This window comes from Petaurus breviceps, unplaced genomic scaffold, assembly GCF_028583685.1.
Source record: "Petaurus breviceps papuanus isolate PSGF00001 unplaced genomic scaffold, PetGlider_PUasm1.0 79, whole genome shotgun sequence".
NCBI classification, from domain to species: domain Eukaryota; kingdom Metazoa; phylum Chordata; class Mammalia; order Diprotodontia; family Petauridae; genus Petaurus; species Petaurus breviceps.
Genome location: NW_027186523.1, coordinates 22,843,293 through 22,869,357, shown reverse-complemented (window position 1 = coordinate 22,869,357; position 26,065 = coordinate 22,843,293). Strand labels below are relative to the sequence as shown.

Here is a 26,065-nt window from a genome sequence, read left to right as displayed (position 1 = left end):
CTAATAAACCAGAAAAAATGGGAGAAAGTTAAATAAATTGCTTCCTTTTGTAACAACAAAGATTCATGATATCCATCATTCTGTTAGATATATCACATTGCTAAAGGATGTATTTAGCATTTGATTCTCCTCCAATACCACAGAAACAGAAGGCATCAGATTTCAACTTATTTTTTATCTTAACCTTATAAATGTTTCTAGGAATTGCAATATTAATAGTGCACTAATTTCAAGTGATCAGCCATCACACGGAGGAGAATGACAATTATTTAACGTAGTTATTTAATGCAGCATCTTTCATGGGAATTTTAACCTTTGGTTTCATTTTTGGAGACCTTGCCTTTTTAGTTTTGGAAAATTAGATATAGACATGAAGTATAAAGTGAATAAAATGGAAGCCTCATTCTGTCAAATATCTGCAGACTGTTTAATCATATTAGCTCAATCATTTAGCAAGTAGATTCAACTGTCCAATGACACAACAGTCTTTTTTTTCATAATGATACTGAAACCCAATTGCCCATGCACAGATTCTATTTGAAGTTCCTTCCATCAAGCTTCAATATCACATTTCAGTATCACATTCCAGTCTCCCATGAAAGTTTTCCTGACCTCCACAGCTAAAAGAGAAATTATCATAGACCTGGACTTCACCTAAGGACTAATCTCCTTTTCCTTTCCATTATGCAGTCATATATGTCTTCTAGGGAAAAAAAACCTAATTGAGAACATGTTCTTGTCATGTCTTTGCATTCACAGGGTCTAACATTGTTCTGTGTATACAGTAGCTGCTTACTAAATACTTCCTGAAATGAATTAACAAGCCAATTATTGACTGTTATAATAATACGTTTAATTTTAGGGTACAAAGTAATTATGTAATGCCTTAATTCAGTAAAGATTCATTAAGTACTGTGGTAGGCGCTAAGGATATATAGATAAAGAGTACCTTACTTGAAAGAATTTAAAGACTAGGCCTTCATATATGCACAAATATGTGTATATACATGCACACATAAATTTTGTCCATATATTAGTAATTGGCCTTTATATAGGACATTGTAAAGTGCTTCTTATCCATTGTCTCCTTTGATCCTCATAATACTGTGAAGTGTAGATAAAAGATGAACCGAAAACTTAAAAATCTCCTGTGAAGTATGGGTAGAATTATTATCTTTACTTGGTAATCTAATATCAGATAGCCTATACATATTAAGACAAGTAAATGACTTAGTTGCTTTGTTTTTATCTAATGGATTCCAGGCTTTAAAAAATAATAAATGGAGTAGAGGAATGTGGTTCACAGAAAGGGATGGATTTTAAGTCATAGCATCTAAGTCTGAAACCTCTCTGTCTCTCCCTGTTTCTTTTCATCCTCCAACCTCTGTTGCCTCATTTGTAAGGAGAAGGTCACACTAGATGGTCTCTGAGGTCCTTTCTATCTCTAAATCTATGACACTAGTCATAGTTTTCCATAGCATTTCCGTATGCTATGGAAATAGGGGTGAATGCTATTTTTATTCCATAGAAAATACCTTGCTATCGGAGCAGCCAGGTAGCACAGCAAGGAAGAGCACCGGCACCAGTGTCGGGATGACCTGGGGATCAAATCCGGGCTCAGACACTTAGCACCCACCCAGAAACACCTGGCCGTGTAACCTTGAGCAAGTTACTTAACCCCAATTATTTAGGGGCAGCCAGGTGGCTCTGCGAGTAAGAGCACCGGCCTCAGTGTCAGGACGACCTGGAGATCGAATCCAGGCTCAGATACTTAGCACCACACCCAGAAATAACTGGCCGTGTAACCTTGAGCAAGTTACTTAACACCAATTGCTTTAAAAAAAAAAAGGAAAGAAAATACCTTGCTATAGAAAAGGCACATCTATCATTTTCATCCTGATGGAGCTTAATAGTCATTTCCATAATCACTGATATGATGTATTTAAATTCTGTAGTGCATAGTAAACTAATTCTATACATAGATATATCTATAAATACCTATCTATATTACTGTCCAATATAAATATTTAGCTAACTGAAATCTAGCTAATTTGATTACAGTTTTGGAGATGTGACCTGCTTTATCAAGGTAGAAATGCTAAGGAACATTTACACAATTGAAATTAGTAGCTTCTCATTAGATAGCATAGCATAGTGGGTTGAAAGCCAGCCTTGGATTAAGGAATAGCTTGATTCAAGTCCAGACTCAAAAGCATACTGGCTGTTTTATCCTAGAAAGGAAACTTAAGCTTGCAAAACCTCAGGCAATTCTCTTAAGACTGTGAATGGATTAATTTAGTTGCATATCTATACTGATAGAACTGGTTTCCACTTTGGAAGTTCTCAACACCAGTGAACTGGTATGTACCAAAATTAAATTTGGTTGTGACAAAAATTTCATCTAAACCAAAATTAAATGAATAAAACCTTCTTTTATAAATTTATGCTTTCGTTTAATAATATTTTAAAATAATCTATTAGTACATGTAGCTCCCAGATAATTCCCTTTGCCGATGAAGGTATCTTCCCTGGAACTTGTAGTCTTAAGGAGTCATGTAAGCAAGCACTATGAAGTTGTGGTTTTCCTAGGATCATAATGCCAGTTCTTGTCAGAGGCAGCATTTGAAACCAAGTGTTCTTGGCTCCAAGGGGCAATATATCCACTGTGTCATGATGCCTCTCAATAGTTTATTAACTCAATAACTTCACTTTTATATTATATTGATTACATTTTAAGGTTCAAAGTAAGATTTTTACTTTCCATGTGCTTGCTTGGTAAGATTCCATATATCATGTTATAGTTACTAAATTGGCTACTTGTAGTTTAACAAATAGTCACATTTGGACTTTAATAATAATAATGATACACTCTATGAATCTGTCATTTTAATATGTAAACAAATGTATGAGGGCTCATTATTATCTATTTTCTGATTATTTGTCACTATATATAACAAAGTCTGTACATAATGATACCATAGCATAGATGGTGAAATTAAATGATTTTTTCAAAGATCATTCATGAAGCCAGTTTGAATTAGCAATATTAAAAACAAGATCTGCTAACCTTGACATCCTTTGAAAACCAATGGCAACATTGCCTTTTAGCGCAGGACTAAAGCTGCAATTTCAATTGCTCAAAAAAGAAGATACTTACTATAATATTTACTTGATTTTTTTAAACATCTGGCCTATTTTATTTTTGCCATTTTGCAGAAAATACATTACTCAGGAAAGCAGGAATAATCTATGTGCCAGAGAAGAATTATCATTGGAACATTATTCTCCAAAAAAAGTCAAGAAACACAAATTTAATGTTTAATTTACTTTTTCCCCAAGAGATATGACAAGAGATAGGAAACACCCATTAGCTGAAAACAGAACCTCTCCAAAAACAATAATGAAAATATCACCTCGCATTTGAATAAAATGGTGCCTTATTAACAGGCTTATTAGCATTTTAAAAAATTCCACTGTGCTCATATTAAGCATACTGATGTGAATAATGTGCTAGTTTAGGTGCAGTTATTGGCTTTCAGAAGGCAAAATGGCATAAAATCATTGGGGAGTAGGGGGAAACATTTTAACCAAGTCTTGAAAGCTCTTGTGATGAGTAAGGACCCAAAAAATATTTAAGAAATAGAATCACCAAAGTATACACTGACCTCACTTCCTTTTATAAGCTGTGGTGCCTATCAATTTTTTTTATATAGAATGGATGTAATAGATATATTCTTAATATATACAACAGGTAGTAAATTGCTGTTACTGGTTATTCTCAGAAGTATGTATGGGATAAAAATATAAACAGTTTATAGAAGTATTGAGATGAATTTGTATTAAATAAGTCCATTAGAAGATTTACTATGGAGAATTTAGAAATATTTAAGGTTGGAATCATGGTGACCAAACATGATACTCTCTTACATACAGTCTCTTTCAGGCAGAATTCTGGAACTGACAGAAAATTGCTTCAAGGCAGCAGAATTCTGGGATTTATTGAAAGTTGTTTTAAAGAAAAAAGTAATTTCTTCTGGTCTGTGTTAATGAATTGTTCATCCTTTGTTTTCAAAAAGGACCAATGACATTATGATATTGGGGATAAAATAAGAAGCTGTAGCATGCACAATGGTCACACCCTAGTAAAACTGGCATGGCAGATGCACCAAACCAGGTTGAAGGGAGCCAACCCACTGATGCGTCACTGGTCCATATCATGTGGCTGGCTCAGTCCATGGTGGTATCTCTACAGTGATAGTGTACACTTCTGGAAATCTGAATTAGGAGCAGTGGCAGGGAACCCTAAGAGATGAGAGGGGTATGTACTGACCTATGGTTTAGATAATAAATTGGTAATTGGGTATATAGAACCCCAGGGTGAAGAAACTCCCTCTACTAATGCAGCTTAGCATTTTCTCTGCAATTTATATCCTTAGAGCTGCCTAACATACTGAGTTTAATGGTTTACCCAGTGTCACAAAGTCATAAGGCTAGTATATGATACAGGCAGAATTTGAACCCAAGTCTTTCTGGCCACCTCTCTATTCACCATATCATATAGCTTCAAGATAAGCTAGAAAACCACAATACTCCCCCTTTTTTTTCCCGATGGCATAACATAATTATTTAATTTAATGAACCTTTACTAAGGCCTTTCATGTAAAGACACCCAGCTTAGTTCTTGGGATGCAAAGAGCTTGTATTCTACCTGAAAGATCCAACACGTGCACAAAGCATTTCAAGAAGGAGCAAGTGTTAATAACTGGGAAAATCTAGAAAGGTTTCATCTAGGAGGTAGCACCTTGGTTGTGCATTGGAGGAATCCTGGGATTCTATAAGGCGGAGGTGAGGAGTGAGCATCTTCTAGACAAAGGGAATCATCTGTAAAGGGTTAGGGATGTAGATGATTAAAAGTCACGAATGTGGGAGAGCTAAAAGAACAGTTTGATCAGAATGGTGAATGTGTGAAAAGGAAAAAAATAAAACCAGAAAAGCAGATGGGAACTAGATTGATGAGGACTTTAAATATTAGATTGAAGGGTTTGTAGTTTATCCTTCAGGCAATGGAGAAGCACTGAAGGCTTTTTGTTTGTTTTATTTTGTTGGGGGGGGGGGTAGGGTATGTGTGACATGGTCAGATCTGTTTTAGGAATAGGTAATGTTAGGATTTGGAAATCAAAGAAGCACAGGCCTGGAGTCCAGCCTGACCAAACAGTATAATGCCTTGCTAGTGTCATTTAAATACTGAATACAGTTTATGTGCTTGAGCTAAGACATATAAAAGATGAAATATTTTCAGAGAAAACTGCGAAGAAATGTGAAGCCAAGTTATACACAGCAGGAAATTCAGTTTCAGCTGCCATGGTAAACTCATTTAGTAATACTTCATAGGATGATAGAATTTATAGGCTACCCTGAGGCTCTAATCCAAATTTCATTTTTCAGATGAGGAGACTGAGGTCCAGAGAGGTGATTATTCCAACACCATGTAGTAGAGAAGGACAGAATCTGAACCCAGAATCTGTGACTTCAGATTAATTTGACATTTCATTATACTACACTGTCCTTTAGAAACCATAGTGTGAGTTATATTTTAGGTGAGTTATGCTGTGGAAATTATTGAGAAGACTATTATTAGAGGCTGTTAAGGAAAAGCCAACCCAAATGAATGGAGGCTCAATTTCATCTTGATTCTAATTTCTTTCATGTTACAACATTGCTAAAACTTCACTACATTGACAACATGGTGTGTTATTAAATGAGTTTACCATTGCAGCTGGAACTGAATTTCCTGTAGTGTGTAATTTGGCTTCACATTTCTTAGCAGTTTTCTTTGAAAATGTCTCATGTCTTTTATATGTCTCGATTTGAACACACAGACTTTATTCAACATGAGAAGTAAGTGACATTAGCAAGGGAACATATATGATTTAACTGGGTTGGGCTCTGGTCCTTTGCCCATTGGATTTCCAAATATTGACATTATCCATTCCAAAGACTTTCACTCCTCTTTAAGGGTCAGGCCTGGTGTGGCCAGATATGAATGTTCTCCTTAGTTTTAAGATAGTTGAAAAGTACTTCATTTTGTCATTTTTGTGCCTAATTAAGAATAAAGGGGGAAAATCACCCTCAAACTTGGTTTCTATTTTAAACCAGATGGTTATACTTGCTATTGCTTTTACATGCTTCATCTACTTCTGCCTCCAAGGCATTACATTTGACACCCCACTTGACTAAAATGCACTCTCCATTATGTCAGATTTTGTCTCTATCACTCTTTAAAGCTCTCATCAAAATTCTTTTCCTCCTCACAGATCTTGTGTACTAGTTCCACATGTTATCGGTCATTACCATCACTCTACCAGCATCTTTGCTCTCCCACTATACATTTCTCTTCCTTCATTATTCGGCATCTTTGCGATAAGCTGTAACTTAGGCCAACAGGGGCAAGGAGGTACTGCTGAGAGTATGGGAAGACTGAGTTACTATAAATGAATACCTAAGTGGCTAAGTGCAATAGTGGAATAAGTTGAGTGGAAGGCTTTTATAGAGTGGGGAAATCATGTTATTTCTCTTTATATACGTTATTTTCCTCTTGGCCTAGTTCTCCCTGATGAAAAAGGAGGAGGTTGAATGTCATCAGGCACTACTATATAAGTAGTATAATAAGCAGTATAATAACTTTCTAGATCTTACTTAGCTACTAATAAGATAAGATCTACTTATCTTATTATCATTTCCTCCTTTTCCACAACTCTTTACAAGTCATAGGTTGCCACAAGTATCACAAATGGAAGGAGTCTCTAGACTTCGCTCCATGCTTTACTTGCCTTGAGAGTGTCCTTCTCCCATTGGTGAGTTCCTACCAAAACCTCCATTTTGAGGAAAGGCACAAACCACTTACGCTTTTATTCCTTGGATTTCATTACCATCCCCTTGCCTGAATATCTATCCTCCCAGCCCTAACCTTTCTCAACTTCCTTTTACACGTTGTCTTCCCCCATCAGGGACTTCATTTCATTTACTTGTATTTGTATGTCCAGTAGCAGCATCAGTAATGATATTAAAAATAATTATAATAGTTCACATTTATATAGGATGTCCCAAAAGTCTTAGTGTACTTTTATGATTCAATAGCTTAGAACTAACTGTCCTATGACTTTTGAGCTATCCTGCATAATGAACTTAGACTTTCAGAGTATTTACTTCATATGAACTTCATGGGGGAAAAATACTATTTTGCCCCTTTTACCTCTGTAAAAGGGATATCATCTGATTTACTGGGACTTCTCCAATGCAACTAGTTATGTGCTTTTGACCTCTTCTTGCCAGAAACATGCTAAAATAATAACAACAGTGGTTAACATTTGTATAGCATTTACTATGTGCTAAGTGTTTTACAAAAGTTATCTCATTTGATCCTCACAACAACCTTAAAAGGTAGGTTAAGTTATTATCATTCTCATTTTATAAGAAACTGAGGCAGAGTTTAAGTGACTACTGTCACACAGTTAATATGTATCTGGGACCATGTTTGAACTCAGGTTCTAGTCTAGGAGTGGGGAACCTGTGGCCTTAAGGCTACACATGGCCCTCTAGGTCCTCAAGTGGAACCTTTTAACTGAATCCAAACTTCACAAACAAATCCCCTTAATAAAAAGGATTTGTTCTATTAAACTTGGATTCAATCAAAAGGCCACACCCAATAACCTAGAAGGCCACATGTGGCTTCAAAGTCACAGGTTCCCCACCCTTGTGTCAACTGCTGAAAGATATGTGCTTTGGAATAACACAGAAACTCCTTCTTGTTCCCTGATTTTGAGAGGTTGTGTTCAAGTTAAGAGTTGACTAAATCAAGAAGAGTGACCCCTCAGAGGGCTATAAGAGAGTCACCTTTTTCTTTTTTTTTTTTAAGTATATAGATTTGAATTGGATTCCAAGTCTTGGACTTCCAATGGGGAGGAAGGGGAAAGTTCAGTCTCTCCCTTACCCCTAGAGTCAATGATGGTCACATTCATCTGACAGTGTGAACCTGTCCTTGCTTATGGCAATTTGAGAGTAGATTTCAAATCTCAGGTTGCATCTTATGTTTTAGGCTTCCTTTCCAAAAAAATGATTTGTGACCATCAATAATGAGTTTTTTTTAACTTATCAATTATCTTATGAATTTGACAGTATAAGAGTTCTTCACAGTGCTCGCTGCCTAGTAGTAGTGGTTTTTTCAACTACATTTATTCTTAGAGAAAATGACCACCAAAGGGGTAATATCAGAACCACAAGGGACTAAAGAATCACTGCTGCATAGTCAGAAGATTTGGAATTTGTGAGTTGATTAAACAGTGCAGATCCAAGGTAAAAGTGAAATATCACCTGTAAAGTCTTGCAAAGTTGTTTTTTTTCTAACCTTCCATGAATATAAAGATTGTACAAATGTAATGGATTATTGTTTTATATTTTATGTATCTGTTAATATGTGCTGATCAGTCTTTTATGTTTTAAGCTTTTTTTCTCTGGTAGAGGTGACACATAACTGTTCTATACCTGATATCTATGTTGTATATTAAGTAGTTTTCTAGAAGGGACTCTCTCAGTTCCTTTTGAATTGAGTTTTATCAAGTTTTATTTTGGAGATTTTCTACTGAGTTATGGTCTGGGGTCAAGATAAAAGTCTGATACCTTGTCTTCATGGTCAGGGCACCTCTAGGATTAATTGGGGTTCCATATGAATCTTGAGCAGGAACCCCTAGTGGGAAGCCCTCTCCCCTAGCATCCTTCAAGTACTAGTTACTCTTCTCATAACCCCCAATTTACTGGTCAGACTAATCCTTGCTTTTCATTGCCACTTCTCCCTTGACCACTTTTACTTAGCAACTTCTTCATCATGTTTCATAATATCCAAATGTTTGCCCAGTTTGGATCTTGGTAGTTATGTACTGACCTCCTCCACAATATTCTCCTTTTTCTCTCTTCGGGTTATAAACCTAAACTCCCAGTCCTCTCTTCCCACCCCCTACCACCTCTCCCCCCCCCCCCCCCCCCCACTCCCCCCCCGACTTCTTACTAGGGAACATCGACATATCAATATTCCTCCATATACCCTAACTTCTTACTTTTCTCAATTTACTTCAGGCAGTCTACTTAAGACACTTCAGCTTCACAAAGAGAAGATTATAGCTTTGATCCAATCAAAATCTTTTTCTTTTTTAAGAACCTGAAAATTCCTTTATCTAATCACAACCTTTTATCATCATCTTTCCTTAAGTTTAAAAACTAATACCTTTATTCTTTGTCCTCTCTGTGGCATCCATTCCCTTAAAACAACTCAGTACTACACTATTCTCTTAGCTACTGACCCCCTTTCCCCTTATTTCACATTCTTTTAAACAAAGCTGGAGAAAACCAAGAAGCCATATTGACTGAATCTATTAGAAATTTATTTTATTTAATAACAAATTGGTCCTCATTAGGACAAGTGAGCCATTTTGTTCCTCCCTAATTGAATCATTATCCTACTCTCTTCTAGTTGCCTATAACACCCCCCCCCCAATCCCCATTCTCTCAGCCAAGTACTTTGCATCATACTTAATCTACAAAATTGAGAGTGCAATTTGGCTTCTAAACCTATTATTATATTCTAATGGTCTTTTCCAAGTCCAGATTCTTTTTTCTTTTTTTTTATTTCTCAGCAGCATTTGGCACCCTTTATTACCTTCGCTTCTGGATAATAACTCCGCCTTAGGCTCTCTACTGGTTCTCCTCCTATCTGTATAACTACTTTCTCAATCTCATTAGCTGATTCTATATCCTTGCCATGCCCACTAACTGTGGGAATCCTTTAAGATTCTGTGTTTAGGCCTTCTTCTATGATACTTTTCATGGTAATCTCATCAGCTTTCAGTGGTTCAAGTATCAACTTTGTACAGATGATGTCTATATTTTCTAGCTAACCCAAGCCTCTTTCCTAAACTTTAGCTCTAAATCAGCAACTCCCTCTGTAAACAGTTCAAAGTCATGTATAAATTAGATTATTATCCCTCCAACTTCCCTATCATTATTGTGGATACTACCCACCACCCTCCTTGTCACCCAGGCCTACAACCATGGTATATACCTTGATTCCCCACCGTCACTCACCTGTTGTACAGTATCTGTTGCCAATTTTGGTTGCTTCTACTTTCCCAATATCTCTCATATATCACCTTTTCTCTGCTAACAAAATCCAACATAAGTTCAAACCCTCATTATCTTTCTCTTAGGTTATTTCAACAGCCTTCTAACCAATCCTCTTTCAAGTCTCTCCTGAATGCCAAAGGCAGGCAATTTCCCCAAAACAAAGGTTTAACATTTCCTATTTAAGGGGAACCAGTGGTTCCCCATTATCTCTATAATCACACAGCTAGTAAATTTTTAAAACAGCCTGGAACCCAGATCTTCTGGTTTATCTTTGGTTTTTATTGTAATATTATTTTCTAGTGATACCAATCAGGCATACTTAATGGGTTAGAGGAAATGAGTGCAAAATACACTTACTATTTTAATGGCATTATGTCTGAATAGGCAGTATCTGATTAACAAAGCAAACAAGCTTCAATCAGAAATGGTTACAGTAGAAGTAGGTTTCTCTTACCTCACTTAATCTTGTAGCATTTCTGCTCCCCCTATTAACTTAGTACTGGCTTGTATTTGATCTGTGCACATGTCTTAGCAGCTTTACTAGGTTATAAACTTCATGAAGCCAGGAATTGTATTTTATCTATCTTTCTAGCTCTTCCAACCCTGCTTATTATACTGCACATTGCACATAGGAGCTTCTTAATAAATGTTGTCAGATGAATGCTCTGTGTCTGTTTTAAGCACTTAGCATGTTGCTTTCCATATAATACCCAGTTAATAAATGATTTGGGTTTAATATAGCCTGGATCAATTTAATGACATTTTAAATTTTATTGAGGTTGCTGAAAATAGCAACACATGATCACTGGTACTTGAAGAATTTGGACCTGGAAAGGGCCTTAGAGAATATTTATTTTAAATACTCTGTTTTACAGATGAGGATCTAGAGAATACATTAGTTTTTAGCCTCTATTAAAAACAATAATGGCTATGAAATGGAAAATTTAGGTTAGGCAAGAGTAATAGCTTCCTGATGACATCACTGTTACCACTCGATTAAAAGAAAGGTTATAGAATCTCTTCTGAAATTATCATTCATCATCTTGGCAGAGTGGAAAGAGTGGCTTTGTAGTGAGTTCTAGTCTGGTCTTGTCCACTCACTAGACGCATCACCTTGGGTAAGTCACTTAATCTCTTTCATCATCAGTTTGCTTAACTATAAAATGAAAGGGGTTGAATAAGATGATTTCCAAGGTCCATTCCAGCATTATATTATATCTTTGATCCTTCCTGGTCCAATCGGTTTAGATATACTTCTTGCTAGAGCCAGGAGGATGGAGTAAATGAGCATTATAATATGCAAATTTATATTGGTTCCAAATTCAACTAAATATTTGTTAAAAATATCAAATGCTACTTAGGGATTATTAATGATTCAAAATATAAAAGAAATAATTTTTATAATAAAAATAGAACCAAAAAAAATGTCTGCCTTCAAGAGGTTTGCAATCTAAATATTAGTGGATTGAGATGACCTAGGATAGTTTGTCAGACTTCAGCTCACTCAATGCTTTACTGGAATTACACTTTTCACCAGATCTCTTCTGACAACCAATCCATTACCAAAGACAGTTAATTCCACTTCCCTAAATGGAATGGAAGTGGGAAAGAGCAGCAAGTTGCTTCAAGTTTTCAAACTAGACACTGTATTGTTTGCTGTATTGTTTGAAGTAGTGCTTTAGCACATAATCTCCTTCTACAGTTATTCAAGTTTTGTGCTCATCTAATTTAGCAGATTGGCAGCTAGGTAGCACAGTGGATAGATAGAATGCCAGGCCTGGAGTCAGGAAGACTCATCTTCCTGAGTTCAAATCTGGTCTCAGACTATTATTAGCTATATAACTCTGGGCAAGTCACTTAACCCGGTTTGACTTAGTTTCCTCATCTATAAATAAAGCAGTAGAAAGAAATGGCAAAGCACTCCAATATCTTTGCCAAGAAAATCCAAATGAGATCATGAAGAGTCAGATGTGACTGAAAAATACAACCACAAACTCACCAGATACTTTAATATAATCAAGTAATACCTATTGAACATTCATGAAATTTATGATCATGAGCTATGATTTTATACAAAATTTAATCTATCTGTATATGGGATGAAAAGCTTAAAATATTTGAAAAATTTCAAAGTGCATACCCATGGTTTAGTAAAGATCCCTTATGAATTATGCTATGACATTGTAGTAACAATGTTATCTTTGTTACTCAAAATAAAGTAAAAACTAGTCTACTAATTTTGATGGGAGATCTGATGCTAAAAACAAATATTCTTAATGAAACTCCCACTCCTATGTGTAAGCAAGAAATATCTACCTATGTTTTCATAAATATGTTATTGAAACAGACACTTGTTTGTATCAATACTTCCAATATAAGAATGAAGAAAATAATAAGAAAGTAGCAAATAGAACGCTTCAAATTATGTTTGTCTTTGGGGGGACAAATTTTTGTCAGGAAAAATAAGTTGAAACCCTGCTCCCCCAAATTTTTCTATATGACACACACACATATGCGTGCATATTCACACACAAATATATCTAAAAGACTAAGCTGGGACTACATGTAGCCTTTTCCATTAACATTAAATGCAGCTACTTGACTGACTTGAAAAAACAAACATAAACTGGGATGTGATTCTGATAACATTCTAATTTCTGAGACTTCTTATAAATTTGTCTTTTCTACTAAGTGTCTGTAATAGTGTTACACAAATCACTAAAACTGCTCTGCAGTAAATCCATATGTGTATACATATTTTAAATTATAAATTATCCTTCCTGTTTGAGAAGACCAGTTGGAATTGAAGGCTAGAGTAAGTGCTGGAATCCAACATTAAATTCTTGTGAACTAGAAGATGTCCACAAATCATTAAAATATGTTTGCTTCTTTGAATTAAAGGAAAGTGCACTGGGGGGTTTGGCATATGCCTAGAGTACCTAAGATAGCATAACCAACATGGGAGATGTTAAGGGATCTGTTTATGGGAGACTGGAGAACTGTCACATGTGTTAACATTCAATAGTGCTTCTAGGTCAAGGCAGAATGTTCATATATGGACCAGTTCTTCTCTCTCTCTGAAGCAGGTAGTACTGTCTCCCAAGTGAACGGTGCCATGTCAGTTTATCAAGGGATTTGCCAAACTTCCATTACAAATTTAGCCTTTTGGATTGCCTATGAATATCTGCATCATAGAGAAACTACAATCACATTTTAAAAAATATTACAGTCTAAAGCCAGATTTTGGGAAAGTTCCATCAACTTTGGACTAAATTTTGTGATCTTATGCTCTTTGTGGAGGGTGTTTTCTTTTGTATTGAATTTCTCCTGCATTAACAAAATATTAATTTTATGCTTAAAATGATTGGCTTCTTTTAAAATTTCAGATGAGGTAACAAATAATAAAGTTTAGTTAACTTTATGATGAAAAAAACTCTGCTAATGTGATCATAATGTAAAATGAGGAAACAAATTATAAAACATTGACTTGAAATCAATAAAACTTAATTAAAAAAATTTTTTTCCCTATCTTTGTTTATGGATATGCCAAAGAAATTTTAATTAAACAGCAATGATGTCACCAAAATCAAACTGAAGACTTTCCCCAGTAGAGGGAGGCATAATCCCATTGTTCTTTTCACAAAAGGAAACATTCCCTAATATTTTATTCTTGAATAAATAAGAACTAGTTACTTGTTGAGACAGGCCTTGACACTTTCAGGAAGTCCATATTTGAATAAACTTGACCTAAAACTTCACTGTGATGAAATTTGCTGCAAATAACAGTATAAATGTAACCAAGTTAATTATCTTAAACATTATGTGGGAAAACTTTCATAGGCCAGTTCAAGTTGTTAGGTGTACCAACAAAAAAATGCCTGCCTGCAATTTTATTAACTCATAAATTAATCATTTAAACAGGTTTTTTTCCCCTTTAAGCTATAGTTTGTTCCTTGACACACCTTTATACTCTTTTTTTGTCATAAATTATTCCATAGGCTTTATTCATAAGAATATCTGTAGCTCTAAAGTCCTCAGTCTGTTAATGAAAGTGTTGTAACTCAGTAAGTCTCTGTGCAAGCATGGTATTTAAAATGGTTTATTTGGATGTCTGCAATTATTTTAAAGCCTTATATTCATACCTTTGGTGTTTCTCACCTTTAATCTGATTGTGTATTTGTTGTATTACCCAGAAGTAAGCTACTGAGAACAAATAGTTTCTCTCTTCTCTTCTCTTCCCCCTTCATTTCTCTCTCCTTCTCTCTTCTCCCCCTCTCTTTCTTTCTCTCTTCCCCCCTCTTGTTCTTTCTCTACCTCCCTCTTGCTTCCTTTCCCTTTCTCCTCTCCCCACAAAACAAAAGCAAAAAACTGAGCATAGTAGCAAAGTAAGTACCTAATAAATGTTTGTTGAGGTGAATCCTAGAAGTTTGCTGGATTTGCCTGTCTTGAGGGTCTTTTGCTCTCTTTGTATACGTCTGCATTTCACTAAGCATCCTTACTTCAGCTAGATATATACAAAGGAATGATACAAAATATACAAAGTGTGTGCATGTGTGTATCTGTGAGAATATGCACTCCGGAACAGTGACTTACCATGATGTTGTAGGTCTGAGCAGTGAGTCAGTGGGTCTCCATTGCGTATATCTTGTCTTCTTGTGCGTCTAAAAACATTACATTAGAAAATGGGTTATTGGATTTCTCTTTGATACTCTTTGGTGCTTGTAAGGAGTAATGACAAAGACGTCTTTATGAAATCAGGAAGCAAACATAAACAGATCTCAGAATTTGAAGCAAAGTGATGTGATTTTTGATAAGAATATAGCAGTTTGTTGCCCTTGTCAGTGTGGGTTCCAAAATAATAAATATGTGTAACAACTGTACTAGTTTATGTTGAGAATATATTACAATATTGATTACAAAGAATTCATGGTTTGGTCTTTAGAATGGCAAAAAACAGGAATCTTGAATTCATTCCCTAAAGGCTTGGGCTAATTTAGCTTTTGAAGAAATGCAAAGGGATTTAAACTAGTATCATGTTTTAAAAAGGAGGCAAAAAGGCAAAAGGAGAGGGGGTTGAGATGTATAGATAGTATCATGGAAAAAAAGAATGAGCTTGGAGAGGCTTCAGGAGATAGCGGAGGATAGAAGGGCCTGGCATGCTGTAGTCTACAGGGTCACAAAGAAGTGGACATAACTACAACAATGACAAATTCTCTAACAAATGGAGACTTGATTGAAAAGCCTCATAAATCTTATGATTTATGCTAAGATTTTGACAGGCTCAAAACAAGTGTCCCTTCAGGTATTTTCCTAAAGTCTAAACTCAAGGGGAGATAAAATACGACTTTTCACACATTTCATGAAGTGGTTAGTTTAATTAACTAAAGAAAACTTTCAACAAATGCAACTTCTTTTCCCACCAGTCCCATATGCTTCTTTTTAAATTATCTTTTCATTGATATTCAATGATTTGATCAAAAGGATTCTTTTTTAACCTGATTATTTTCTTCCTTTCTTCCTGTTCCCCTCCCCATCTCTGTCTGTCTGTCTGTCTCTGTCTTCCCTTTGGGAGACATTTCTGTTTCTTTTGTCCCAAATGATTGTGACTGAAAAACCAATTTACCCCCACAGGTGTTTTATTCAGCATTTAATACAACAACAGGGTTGTGTTTGGTCGAAGTCTTAGCTAAGCAGAGAGTGGAGTTAGATAACAGAACAATATCACAGCTACACAAAAACAGACTGCCTTATGAAACAAAAATGTAGTCACACCAGTTTACATTAAAGTCACCCCTTCCTTATTGTTGCTAACTCCTGCTTTTCCAGATGGTACAGCTAATTCCTTTTACTGCCCACATTTTAGGAGTGAAGGAACAAACAACTGCGCATTCTATTGTTCTTTAATCTTCCCAAATGCAATTCACAATCAAGTGAGTGATATTTTTCCATTACATCACAGGTTTTAGCAAAGTAAAGCTCTAAAACAAAAACAAAAAAATCCACAGTTCATACTAAATTCTAAAATGAGAGCTATGAGAAAATTACCCACATAATGATCTCAAAAAATTTCATAAAAAAATCCAAAGAAAAACCTTATCAAGATAGTATTTATTTCTAAACTTAATGTCACTTGTTGGTTTATATCTTCTTAGTTGTTAGTCTTCACCTTCCTTATCACCCCGCCCTGCTTCCCTACCTTTTCTATTCTCTCTTGCTAGTGTGATCTTGTTCCTTTGCTATCCCCAGTTCTAAAGCTATTAATGTTATTAAAAGTCATTCCAAACACTGTTATTGAATCCATTCAGCTTTAGGATTTTGCCCTGGAGCTAAGCTGGGCTGATTGGATCTGAGGATCATGTATTTGTTGTTCAGTCCTGTCCTACTCTTCTGACCCTATTTGGGCTTTTCTTGGCAAGGATACTTGGAGTGGTTTGCCATTTCTTTCTCTGGCTTCTTTTATCAGTGAGGAAATGGAGGCAAACAAGGTTTAGCAACTTGCTCAGGGTGACACAGCTAGTAAGTGTGAAGTCACATTTGAACTCAGGTCCTCATGACTCTAGGGCCAGCACTCTCCACTGCACCACCCAGCTACCCCCATAAAATCATAGGATGATAGATTTAGACTAGGAAGAGAACTTATGGAGCATTTACTCTAAATCACTAAATTACAAATGAGGCACTGAGGCTCAGAAAATTTACATGAAATTCCCAAGGTTAAACATAGAAGAATTGGTGGGCAAGTGAGTAAAATGACAACTCCCTCACTCACTATATACATATGTGTACGTGTGTGTATGTGTAAATATATATGTAGCTAGTCACAGGCCATGTTTCACATCCTCTCTAGTCATCCAGCAGGAAAACAAACCCTGCTCAGCTATACAGCATGAGTATTTTGCCATCTTTACTATCATGGCTACTGCTTTTCTCCCAATCTCTTACTCTGGGAAATCATTACTACCATTGTTACTATAAAGGGTGTGACAATTCACTGCCTTGTGGTTCTACTCACAATCCTTGCAATTCCAGAACAAAATTCCCTTCCCTGGCTGCTTCTCCTCTCTGTCTCCCCCCACAGGTAAGACACTGAGTACAATAACTATTTTATTTGTACTCCCATGATCTAGTACAATGTCTGGCATGTTGTAGATGCTGAATAAATGCTTGTTCACTCATTCACATTAATCAACATGGTTTAGGTTCATTTTAATATGGGGTTCAGAAAATTATGATTAATGGGAATAGAGAAGATGAAAGAAAGGATGGATGGGAGGAGAAGCATGTATAACCCCAGTGATACAAAGAGTATAAACAATTTTATTTTATGTATATATTACTTCTTTTGCTCTAAGGAATTGTTCATCTTTGATTTTTCTGATTTCCATAACTATCTAGGCATGGAATAGTTATATTCATTTATTAAAGAATCACTTCCTGAGCCCTTGAGTAGATCTTGTGTGAGAGTTACAAAAATTTTCCAAGATTTTTGCAAAATATTTTTCATTTCTCAGCTAGAAGTCACAGAATAAACACCATCTGTAAATCATGTAAAATCTAGCATTTTTTTGTATATTGTGTCTTGTAAGACAAATAATCACACAAACTGAACATTTTCACATTTTTTCGGGTTGAAGAAACTGTCCTAAGTCGATGAAGCATAGCTTCTCTGACCTGACAAGAAAATGGACTGAATAATTTAGATCCCTATCCAAAGCATCAAAACACTTTGGTTCTCAAAGAGACATCTTTGATGTGGAGTGTTCTGGGTTTCCTCACTCCCTTACATTTTTGACTAGGGTGAGTATGCTACTAACCCAATAAAAGGAGGAAGGAGTGATCTCTGTGTAGGTATGTACATAAACCTAGTGGCTGAAGGGAAATTGTGTGGAGTGACAGATGACTTTGTGTAATGGCCTGAAAAAGGCTAGGACACTCTGGCCTATGTGTTTTCCACTTCCTAATTTAATGGTTATTTGCGCACTCTAAAACTTCTCTCTGTAATTGAAAAGAAGTCTCATGAAGAACATTTCAAGCTGCTAACATAGATTCTGTTACTGCATTCATAAATTCCAAAGACAAACATATTTATAGAATTCTATTTGTAGAATTAGTGAGGATATCAAACAAATGTCACACATTTCAAAATTAAGCCAACATGGGAACTTGTGAAACACGAACCACAAAGCATCTGAGGAGACTCTCAACTGTCATTTAGGCACTTTAAAAATGCAATTAATGGGGAGAAAATACAAGCTAAAACTTCTAAAAAAATCCCTTTTTAAAAACATAGTGCTAGACAAGTGATGTGGATTAAGTAGAATGTGTCTACAATGAAAAGGAAATGTGTTAATGATAATTCCTTACACTTTTACAATCCATAGTTCAACTACATCATAATATTCAATGTTCAATTTGTGATAGGTATGCTAAGGGCCATATTTTAAAAACTTCTTCCCTCAACTCCTTCCAAATTCTAATATTAACCCATTCTTCAATAACCACTAAATAATGAGATGGTGGGTGAACTTTCCAAGAATGGAAGGTCTATTCAACTTCAGTTCAAAGATAAATTGTGTTGTTCTTCAATCTTTTTTTTTTTGCCTCCTGTAGAGAAAAGAACATTTTTTTTTGTTGTTCAGTTGCTTTTTCAGTCATGCCTGACCCCATTTGGGGTTTTCTTGGCAAAGATAGTAGAATGCTTTTGCCATTTCCTTCTCCAGTTCGCTTTACAGAGAAGGGAACTGAGGCAAACAGATTAAGTGATTTCCTCAGGGTCACAAAGCTAGTTAAGTGTCTGAGGCCATATTTGAATTCATGAATATGAGTCTTCCTAAGTCCAGGTCTGGCACTCGATCCACTGGGCCACTCAGCTGCCCCAGAAAAAGTACTTAGGAAGCATGAAATTTTTATTTTAAATAACTATTATTTTTCTCCTCATAATCACTGTCATGTTGTACTTTATTAAATTATCTATATCTCTGATTTGTGATGCATTCATCTCTTCACTCAGGTTCAAATTTTTAAGATTAATCTGCCAATATCAGTAGTGGGTAAACAATAGTTTAGCTGAGAGAAGGAAAAGGGAGGAGGACTAAGGGAATTATGTATGCCTGACATAAGGCATTATTTGTCATCAGAAAATTATAGTTTATAAATTTTTAAATATTATCAAACATGGCAAAAACCCATCAATTTTCATTTTGATTTTTAAGTTGAAGATCAGGACATTTATGAATGGATTCCAGAACAGCATTAATATGAGAGCCCACAACTCTATTTTTTTTTTTTATCAAGAACCAGCTCATTCATAAGGTAGTAATATAGAAACCTGTTCCACTTATTTTTATCCCAACTTTTTCTAAAACATTTTATCTGTGAGAGTTTTCTAAATAAATACTTGCTTTTATAAAGTTGTATTCTTAAATGGGGACTTTGGGTGAAACAGAACTACCTTTGGGGCTGTAATGAGGAGAGAGTTGGATTCCAATCCCACTTCTGACACATTAGCTGTATGACTACAGGCAAACCACCAATCCTTTGAGTTCCAGTGTCTTCATATGTAAAATGGGACTATTACTACCTTTCATATTTACTTTATCAGTTTACTGTGAGAAAAAACTATATTGTTATATACATTTTTGCTATATATTATAGAACACATATCATCATATGTGTACATATGTATATACATATATATAAAATATTATTCCTGCCATGCTTTTTATATCCTTCCTGTTAAAGAAATACTTGAATTTCTTGAAATTAAAGTGGTTTAAGAATACATTGAATGAAGGATAATAAAATCATTTATTGCATATTTATTAAGCACCTGTTACAAGATAGCACCTATTATGTGTTAAACACTGGTAAGGCAAGCACAAATTATGAAACAATTTGAACTTTCAAGTAACTTAGATTCAAATTAAAGACACTTGAGGCATTCTTTTTCAGCTGATCCATTATCTGAATGCATGTGGAGTTTAATTTTGATAGCTTATACTAGATTTATGTTACATGGCTTATGTGTTTTCTCAATTACCATTGAAAAAATGAATCCTTTAGGATTAGGCAGTGTCAGATATCACCAAAATTTATGGACTGTTATTTGGAGCCACAGGTGGGTACAGAAAACCTTCAGACGATGAGATGTCTTCCTTTCAGAGTATCAAAATATTTTGAATTATAAGTAACCTTAATCATCATTTAGGTCATTTCACTCTTTTTACAGATCAAGATGAGGTCCAGAGAACTAAAGTGATTTTCTTAGGTCACACAGCTAGTAAATAACAGCCAAGTTTTGAATTAGTTATATATGAATTCCTTCCCCAACTAAAATATAATTTCCATGCAGACAAATGTCCTTTTTGCCCTATATGCTTTTCCCATCACATCTAACACAGCATTAGGCCCACAGTAAGTAAATACTTAGGCAGCTCAGTAGCCTAGTGGATAGAGTGCTAAGCCTGTAGTGAGGAAGACTCATCTTGGTGAATTCAAATCTGGCTTCAGAAGCTCACTAGCCATGGACCCTGGGCAAATCACTTAACCCTGTTTGCCTCAGTTTCCTTATCTGCAAAATGAGCTGGAGAAGGAAATGGCAAAGCACTCTAGTATCTTTGCCAAAAAAGCCCCAAATAGAGCCACAAAGAGTGACTGGAAGTAAATAATTAGGTTGATCTTTGAGCTGTAAGTAGCATTTTGCAATTTGCAAATATCTCTTAATATTCAATAGTAGTTTACAGTTAGAAGTACAATTTCATGGTAGATAGAGCTTAGGCTTTGGAGTCAGGAAGATATGGGTTTATTTCCTACCTCTGACACACACTGGCTGTGTGACCCTGGATAAGCCACTGAATTTGTGCTCAATTAAACTCTCTAAGGTTCTAATATAGGGGAATGTGCTGACTTGTACTTGGGAAAGAAGTTTCTTCATCCTAGAGTTCCCTATACCAATGATATCACAAGATTAGTCCCTATCATCCGTGAATATTGAAATTTAACATGTTTTTTCTTACATGCAGCATCTTAACTCCCATCTTGCACTTGTATTTTGAGCTACTGGCATAAGAAATAAGATTTTAAATAGTGTTATTTTTTTATTAGATATTTCAGATCTTTTAGTAAGTTGCTTTTTGATGGAATTTCCAGTTGACCTTGTAGAAAAGATGTACTAGTTAATGGTAATGCTTTTGGTTTGTAGGGAAGGTATATTCTTTCACAGTTAAACACTACTAATTGTGAGCTCCTTGAGGGCAGGGGCTCTGTTTTTTTATGGTGTTATGGACTCTTTGGCAGTCTGGTAAAGGTATCATATGGACACATTATGATATTTTTAAATGCAAAAATTAAAATTCATATAATTACAAAGGGAACCAATTATCAATTTCTTTTTTTAAGTTTACAGATCCCAGATTAAGAAATCTTGACTTAAAGACTTCCAGAATATTGAGCTGATCTTCTAAGAAGAAGGTTTTTTAATCCTTAAATATGAATTTATGAGTTGAGAAGGCATGGATGGGTTATAAGCTACATACCAATGGAAGAAATATACACATTGATGAAATCATAGCTCTAGTTATTCAAGTAAGTAATCTAAATATCTATAGTCTCAGGGCATAGACTATGTCCATATGTGTAGGCAATATTGTAATCTCCTTCACCCATCCCCTGACTGTTCTGTGGCCCTTACTCATTAGGGTATAATCCTGGAGCCATATACATAGGAGAAAATTAGGTGGAAAATAGGTGGAAAAGAAAAGAGTCTGAGATGCAGATGGAGGATATGGCATCTGAGAATAGGAAATTCAAGGATTAGAAGCAATTCTTTGTTACCTGGGTTTTTCTTTCAGTTCAGTATGTGTAGGCACAACATTCTGGGCCAGGTCAGAGATCTCAGTGACAGAACAAAGAGCAAGGAAAGAGGCCTCATTGTCTTTAAGGCTTCATTATCACCTATAGCTTTAGTAAGTGTACCAGATTCCTAGTTCCCTTCATTGACATTGACCCATTAGGAGGACACAAATGTAATAGCATGAGAGATCTTGATAGCTCTTATTAGGAACCTTTGAGAGGAAGGTATAAATCTAACCATATTCCTAGTAGTCTGAGTTTGGTGCATGTCTAATAAGGAGACAGGCAGTACAGCCCACAAAAGGGGCAAAAACTAGGAGACAAAGGTTGCTAGCTCTTTGATAACCATAGAAAGTTAGTTGTTTTCTTGAGGGCCTTCTGTATTAGGTAAAACATGTAACTGGTAGAGTCAGATTGGAATTACAAATGCCTAAATCTTATTATGCATAAAGATCAGGCAAGTGGCTAACAGTGCCCCCAGTGGATAAATGATTACCATGTAGATAATAATATAATAATAGCAATTCTGATATCCACAGCAGCTTTTCTATCTAGCTGGGGTTTCCTTTTCCTTTCAGTCTCCCCTGAGTTCAAGTTAGATAGAAATGCCCTGCAGGGACACATACTTTGAGAATGGTTAAAGAAAAACATTCCTAGTATCCTAAAGTGATTTAAATAATTCTATCCTAACTTTAAGAAGAGAAAATAGGGTAAGGAGGTGATTAGGGTCCTTGGTCAGTCCCAGAACAAACTAGAAATATTCCTTAGATGGGAGAAGCCTACCTCTGCATAAAAAGAGAAAAGGACCTTTTATCAGAACCTGGAGTTTGTTTTGGGGACTTACACTTACGAAATCATAGCACAAAGTTTTGAGGTTTTTTTGTTTTGTTTTGTTCTTGCTTTCCTCCAGAGTCTGGAATGAGTAGTGAAAAAGGAAAAAAAGAAAAGTCTCAAGGAGAAGGGAGTAGAAGCAAAGGGAAGGGACAAAGAAAGAGTGAGTACTTGGGCTGAATTCTCAGTAGAACTGTGAATTGGAAAGTATAGGCTTACAAATAGGGGTGGTAGTATCAGTATATTGGGTGATACAATACAAAGAGATATCTAGTGTTGGAAAATGGAATAGGAGCAAAGAAAACAGAAAGCCCCCACAACTATTTCCTGACCTTTCATAGTATGGAATGCTCTGACATAAAGATCATATAGATGAAAGTAAAATAACAGCTACTCAGTGACGATAACTTGTCATATAAGAATACATTTATAAGTCTTATTTTTATTTGTGATATACTCTGGTCCCCCCAAAATCACAGAACTTTAGAATCAGGGCTCTAAGGGATCTCAGAGATCATCTGGCACCACTTGCTTCCTTCAGTGAGGAGGAAACTGATCAAGGCAGGTAGGAGCAGCCTCTGACTGAGGTCATGACTCTTCGTTCTATTGAACTGTCTCCCTAGGTAACTGGCTAATTGTATCTTAGCAATTAAATTACCAAGCCCGTAGACAAAATAATGATTTACTGTGTTCAGTTGGTGTCTGTACGTATATATGCATTTTATACACACATACACACAGTTGTTCTTCAGTCATTTTTCAATTATGTCTGCCTCTTCGCTACCCTGTTTGGCAAAGATACTGGAGGGGTATGCCATTTCCTTCTCCAGCTCATTTTGCAGATGAGGAAACTGAAGCAGACAGGATAAAGTGAATTGCTCAGAGTCATACAGCTAGTATGTGCCTGAGACCAGATCTGAACTCAGGAAGATATTTTAGTACCTCCAGGTGTGTCACTCTATCCACTGCTCCACTTAGCTGCTACTCACACACACACACACACACATGCATATATAAAAAAATTAATTCTTATATATTACATAATTTTACATAATACATGTTTTATATATGACATATTACATGACATAGTTTTGAAAGTACAAACTGAAACCTGGTTATTGTAGGAATCTGGATGTAGTAAGTCATGTAATATAGACAGAATTTTAAGGGTAAGGGGAGGTCCTAGTCTGTGCATAAGATAGAATTATGAACCATTTGGAAATTAAGGGATACTGCTGATCTAAGTATCCTCTGGGAAATAGGAATTCTTCCTTCCTTCTTTCCTTCCTTCCTTCCTTCCTATTTGCCCAAGGGAGTTGGTCTCTACCATTTCTATGAACCAGTAAGAGAGGGTTATTAGGCTTCTTCAGATGAGTCCTCTTTCTCATCAGAGCTTTGTGTTAGGAAAAGAGACCAGGGAAATTCTATGCTCAATAGTATTAGGGATATCACCATATACTTTGGCCCTAATATTCCACAACAGTATTCTTCCTATCTGTGGATATTTGTACAGCTTGATACCTGGATTCAGTAAAGTGGGCCCATGTCCCTCCTAATATCATGGACCATTTACCTTCCTTATTTTAATGGACGAACCCACATTGCTATGACCATATATATAAATAGTTGGCATTTCCACAATCAGTAAATACTGATGATTTCCCACACATTTCTAAGTGTCTCAAAACAAGCTAATTTCATTGTATTCTGAGGAAAATCCCAAGAAGACTTTTTGTTTTCCACTTTGTTATTCAGCAAAAGCCTTTGATCTTTTGAGTAGAGTACACTAATGCCTTTTGAGAGTATTTTGTAAAATACCAGTCATATAACACTTAAGATAATATATTGTTGTGATTGCTTCTTCTTGGCTGATGCTCAGGAAAAGATCCTTATGATGTATTACTTGTAATAAAATGGCTTAAAAAAACAATAAAAAACTTAAGGCAAATAATTAGTTCTTCTGATGTTTACAAGTGAACTTGAAAAAATATTAGTATACACATGTGTATATACATATACATATTCAAATATTAATGTATCTGTCTTACCTTTTTGCAGTAGGAAAATAGCGAGAACATGACGAACCATCCCACGCACAATATGGGTCTCGAGCAAGGCAACACTCTGCACAAGCTTTTCCATATATATCACACCGATGTAAAGGTAACTGAGCAACTCCAGCAACTGAGCCAACATAGAGTTGTTGCTGTGGAAAGAAGTGACTTTTAAAAAGGCTAAGTTTTGCAAATATAATTTAAAAGAGTCTTATTCTGAACATAAGCAAACCTTATATTTTGGGTGGAAAAAATGAATTCCACTAGTGGTAATTTATATAAGTGATTGAGTAATAGGATATAGGAGAGTAAATATTAGACTTGAGTTCAAATTCTGCCTCAGACACACTAACCAATTGTGTGACTCTGGATTAATCACTTGATCTCTCTAAGCTTCAGTTTCCTCATCTGTAAAGTATGGATAATAATGGTACCTACTTTACAGAGTTATCGTGATGACCAGTGGAGATAATATATGAAAAGCACTTTACAAACATAAAAGTACTAAATAAATGCTATTTTTATTAATAATGATATTGATATTTGGCAGAAACAGGTGTTTTATACTGATAAGAACCTAGATACATAAAGAGAGTAACATTTAAATGGTGCTGCTTTATAGGTCATCCCTTGTATGATGAAATTTAGAGTTACAAAGGGGCCTGAGAGAGTGTCTACAAGTCCAAATCCTTCACTTGGCCAGAAAAGTGAAGTGCCCTGCGAAGGTCACACAGGTGGCCAGAAAGGCTGCCTTTGAGGCTTTTTCTGTTCTAACACACTGTCTCTCCATCTCAGAAGACTTATTTTTATTTTTCACTTTAGTTATACCAAATGAATACATACATAGAAACCAGTCATATTATGGGCTAGTCAAGAAGAATTTCTCTATCATTTGCTCTCAGTACCTGAGAATTTTCCTACTTTATCTGCTGACTTATTACGTGGCCACAAGGGATGGATTTTGGATGTCTGTTCCCCAGAAGAGCATCAGTGTCAGAGATACTAAACATTAGAAGTAGTTAAGAATGGTGAAGAATGTCAACAAAATTAGTTACTTTTTGTTTGTTTTAACTTTGTTTGAATAACAAGGAAGGCATAAGTCTACTGCTTAAGGGAGAAAGGTGCAATGTTAACAGATAACAACAGAAAGAATTACT

At 35.6% G+C, this 26,065-nt stretch overlaps 1 protein-coding gene across 17 annotated transcripts in view; it reads right to left on the bottom strand.

Moving 5' to 3' along the window:
* The window catches only part of LOC138175870 (semaphorin-3A), a 666,319-nt gene that overhangs the window by 9,148 nt on the left and 631,106 nt on the right, over nucleotides 1–26,065 (bottom strand). For all 17 annotated transcript variants that reach the window (XM_069106486.1, XM_069106490.1, XM_069106487.1 and 14 more), the window contains 2 exons: nucleotides 24,903–25,060; nucleotides 14,767–14,834 (listed from right to left, as the gene is read on the bottom strand). In XM_069106486.1, coding sequence (XP_068962587.1) covers nucleotides 14,767–14,834; nucleotides 24,903–25,060 — 226 coding nt within the window. The remainder of the gene's footprint in view (nucleotides 1–14,766; nucleotides 14,835–24,902; nucleotides 25,061–26,065) is intronic.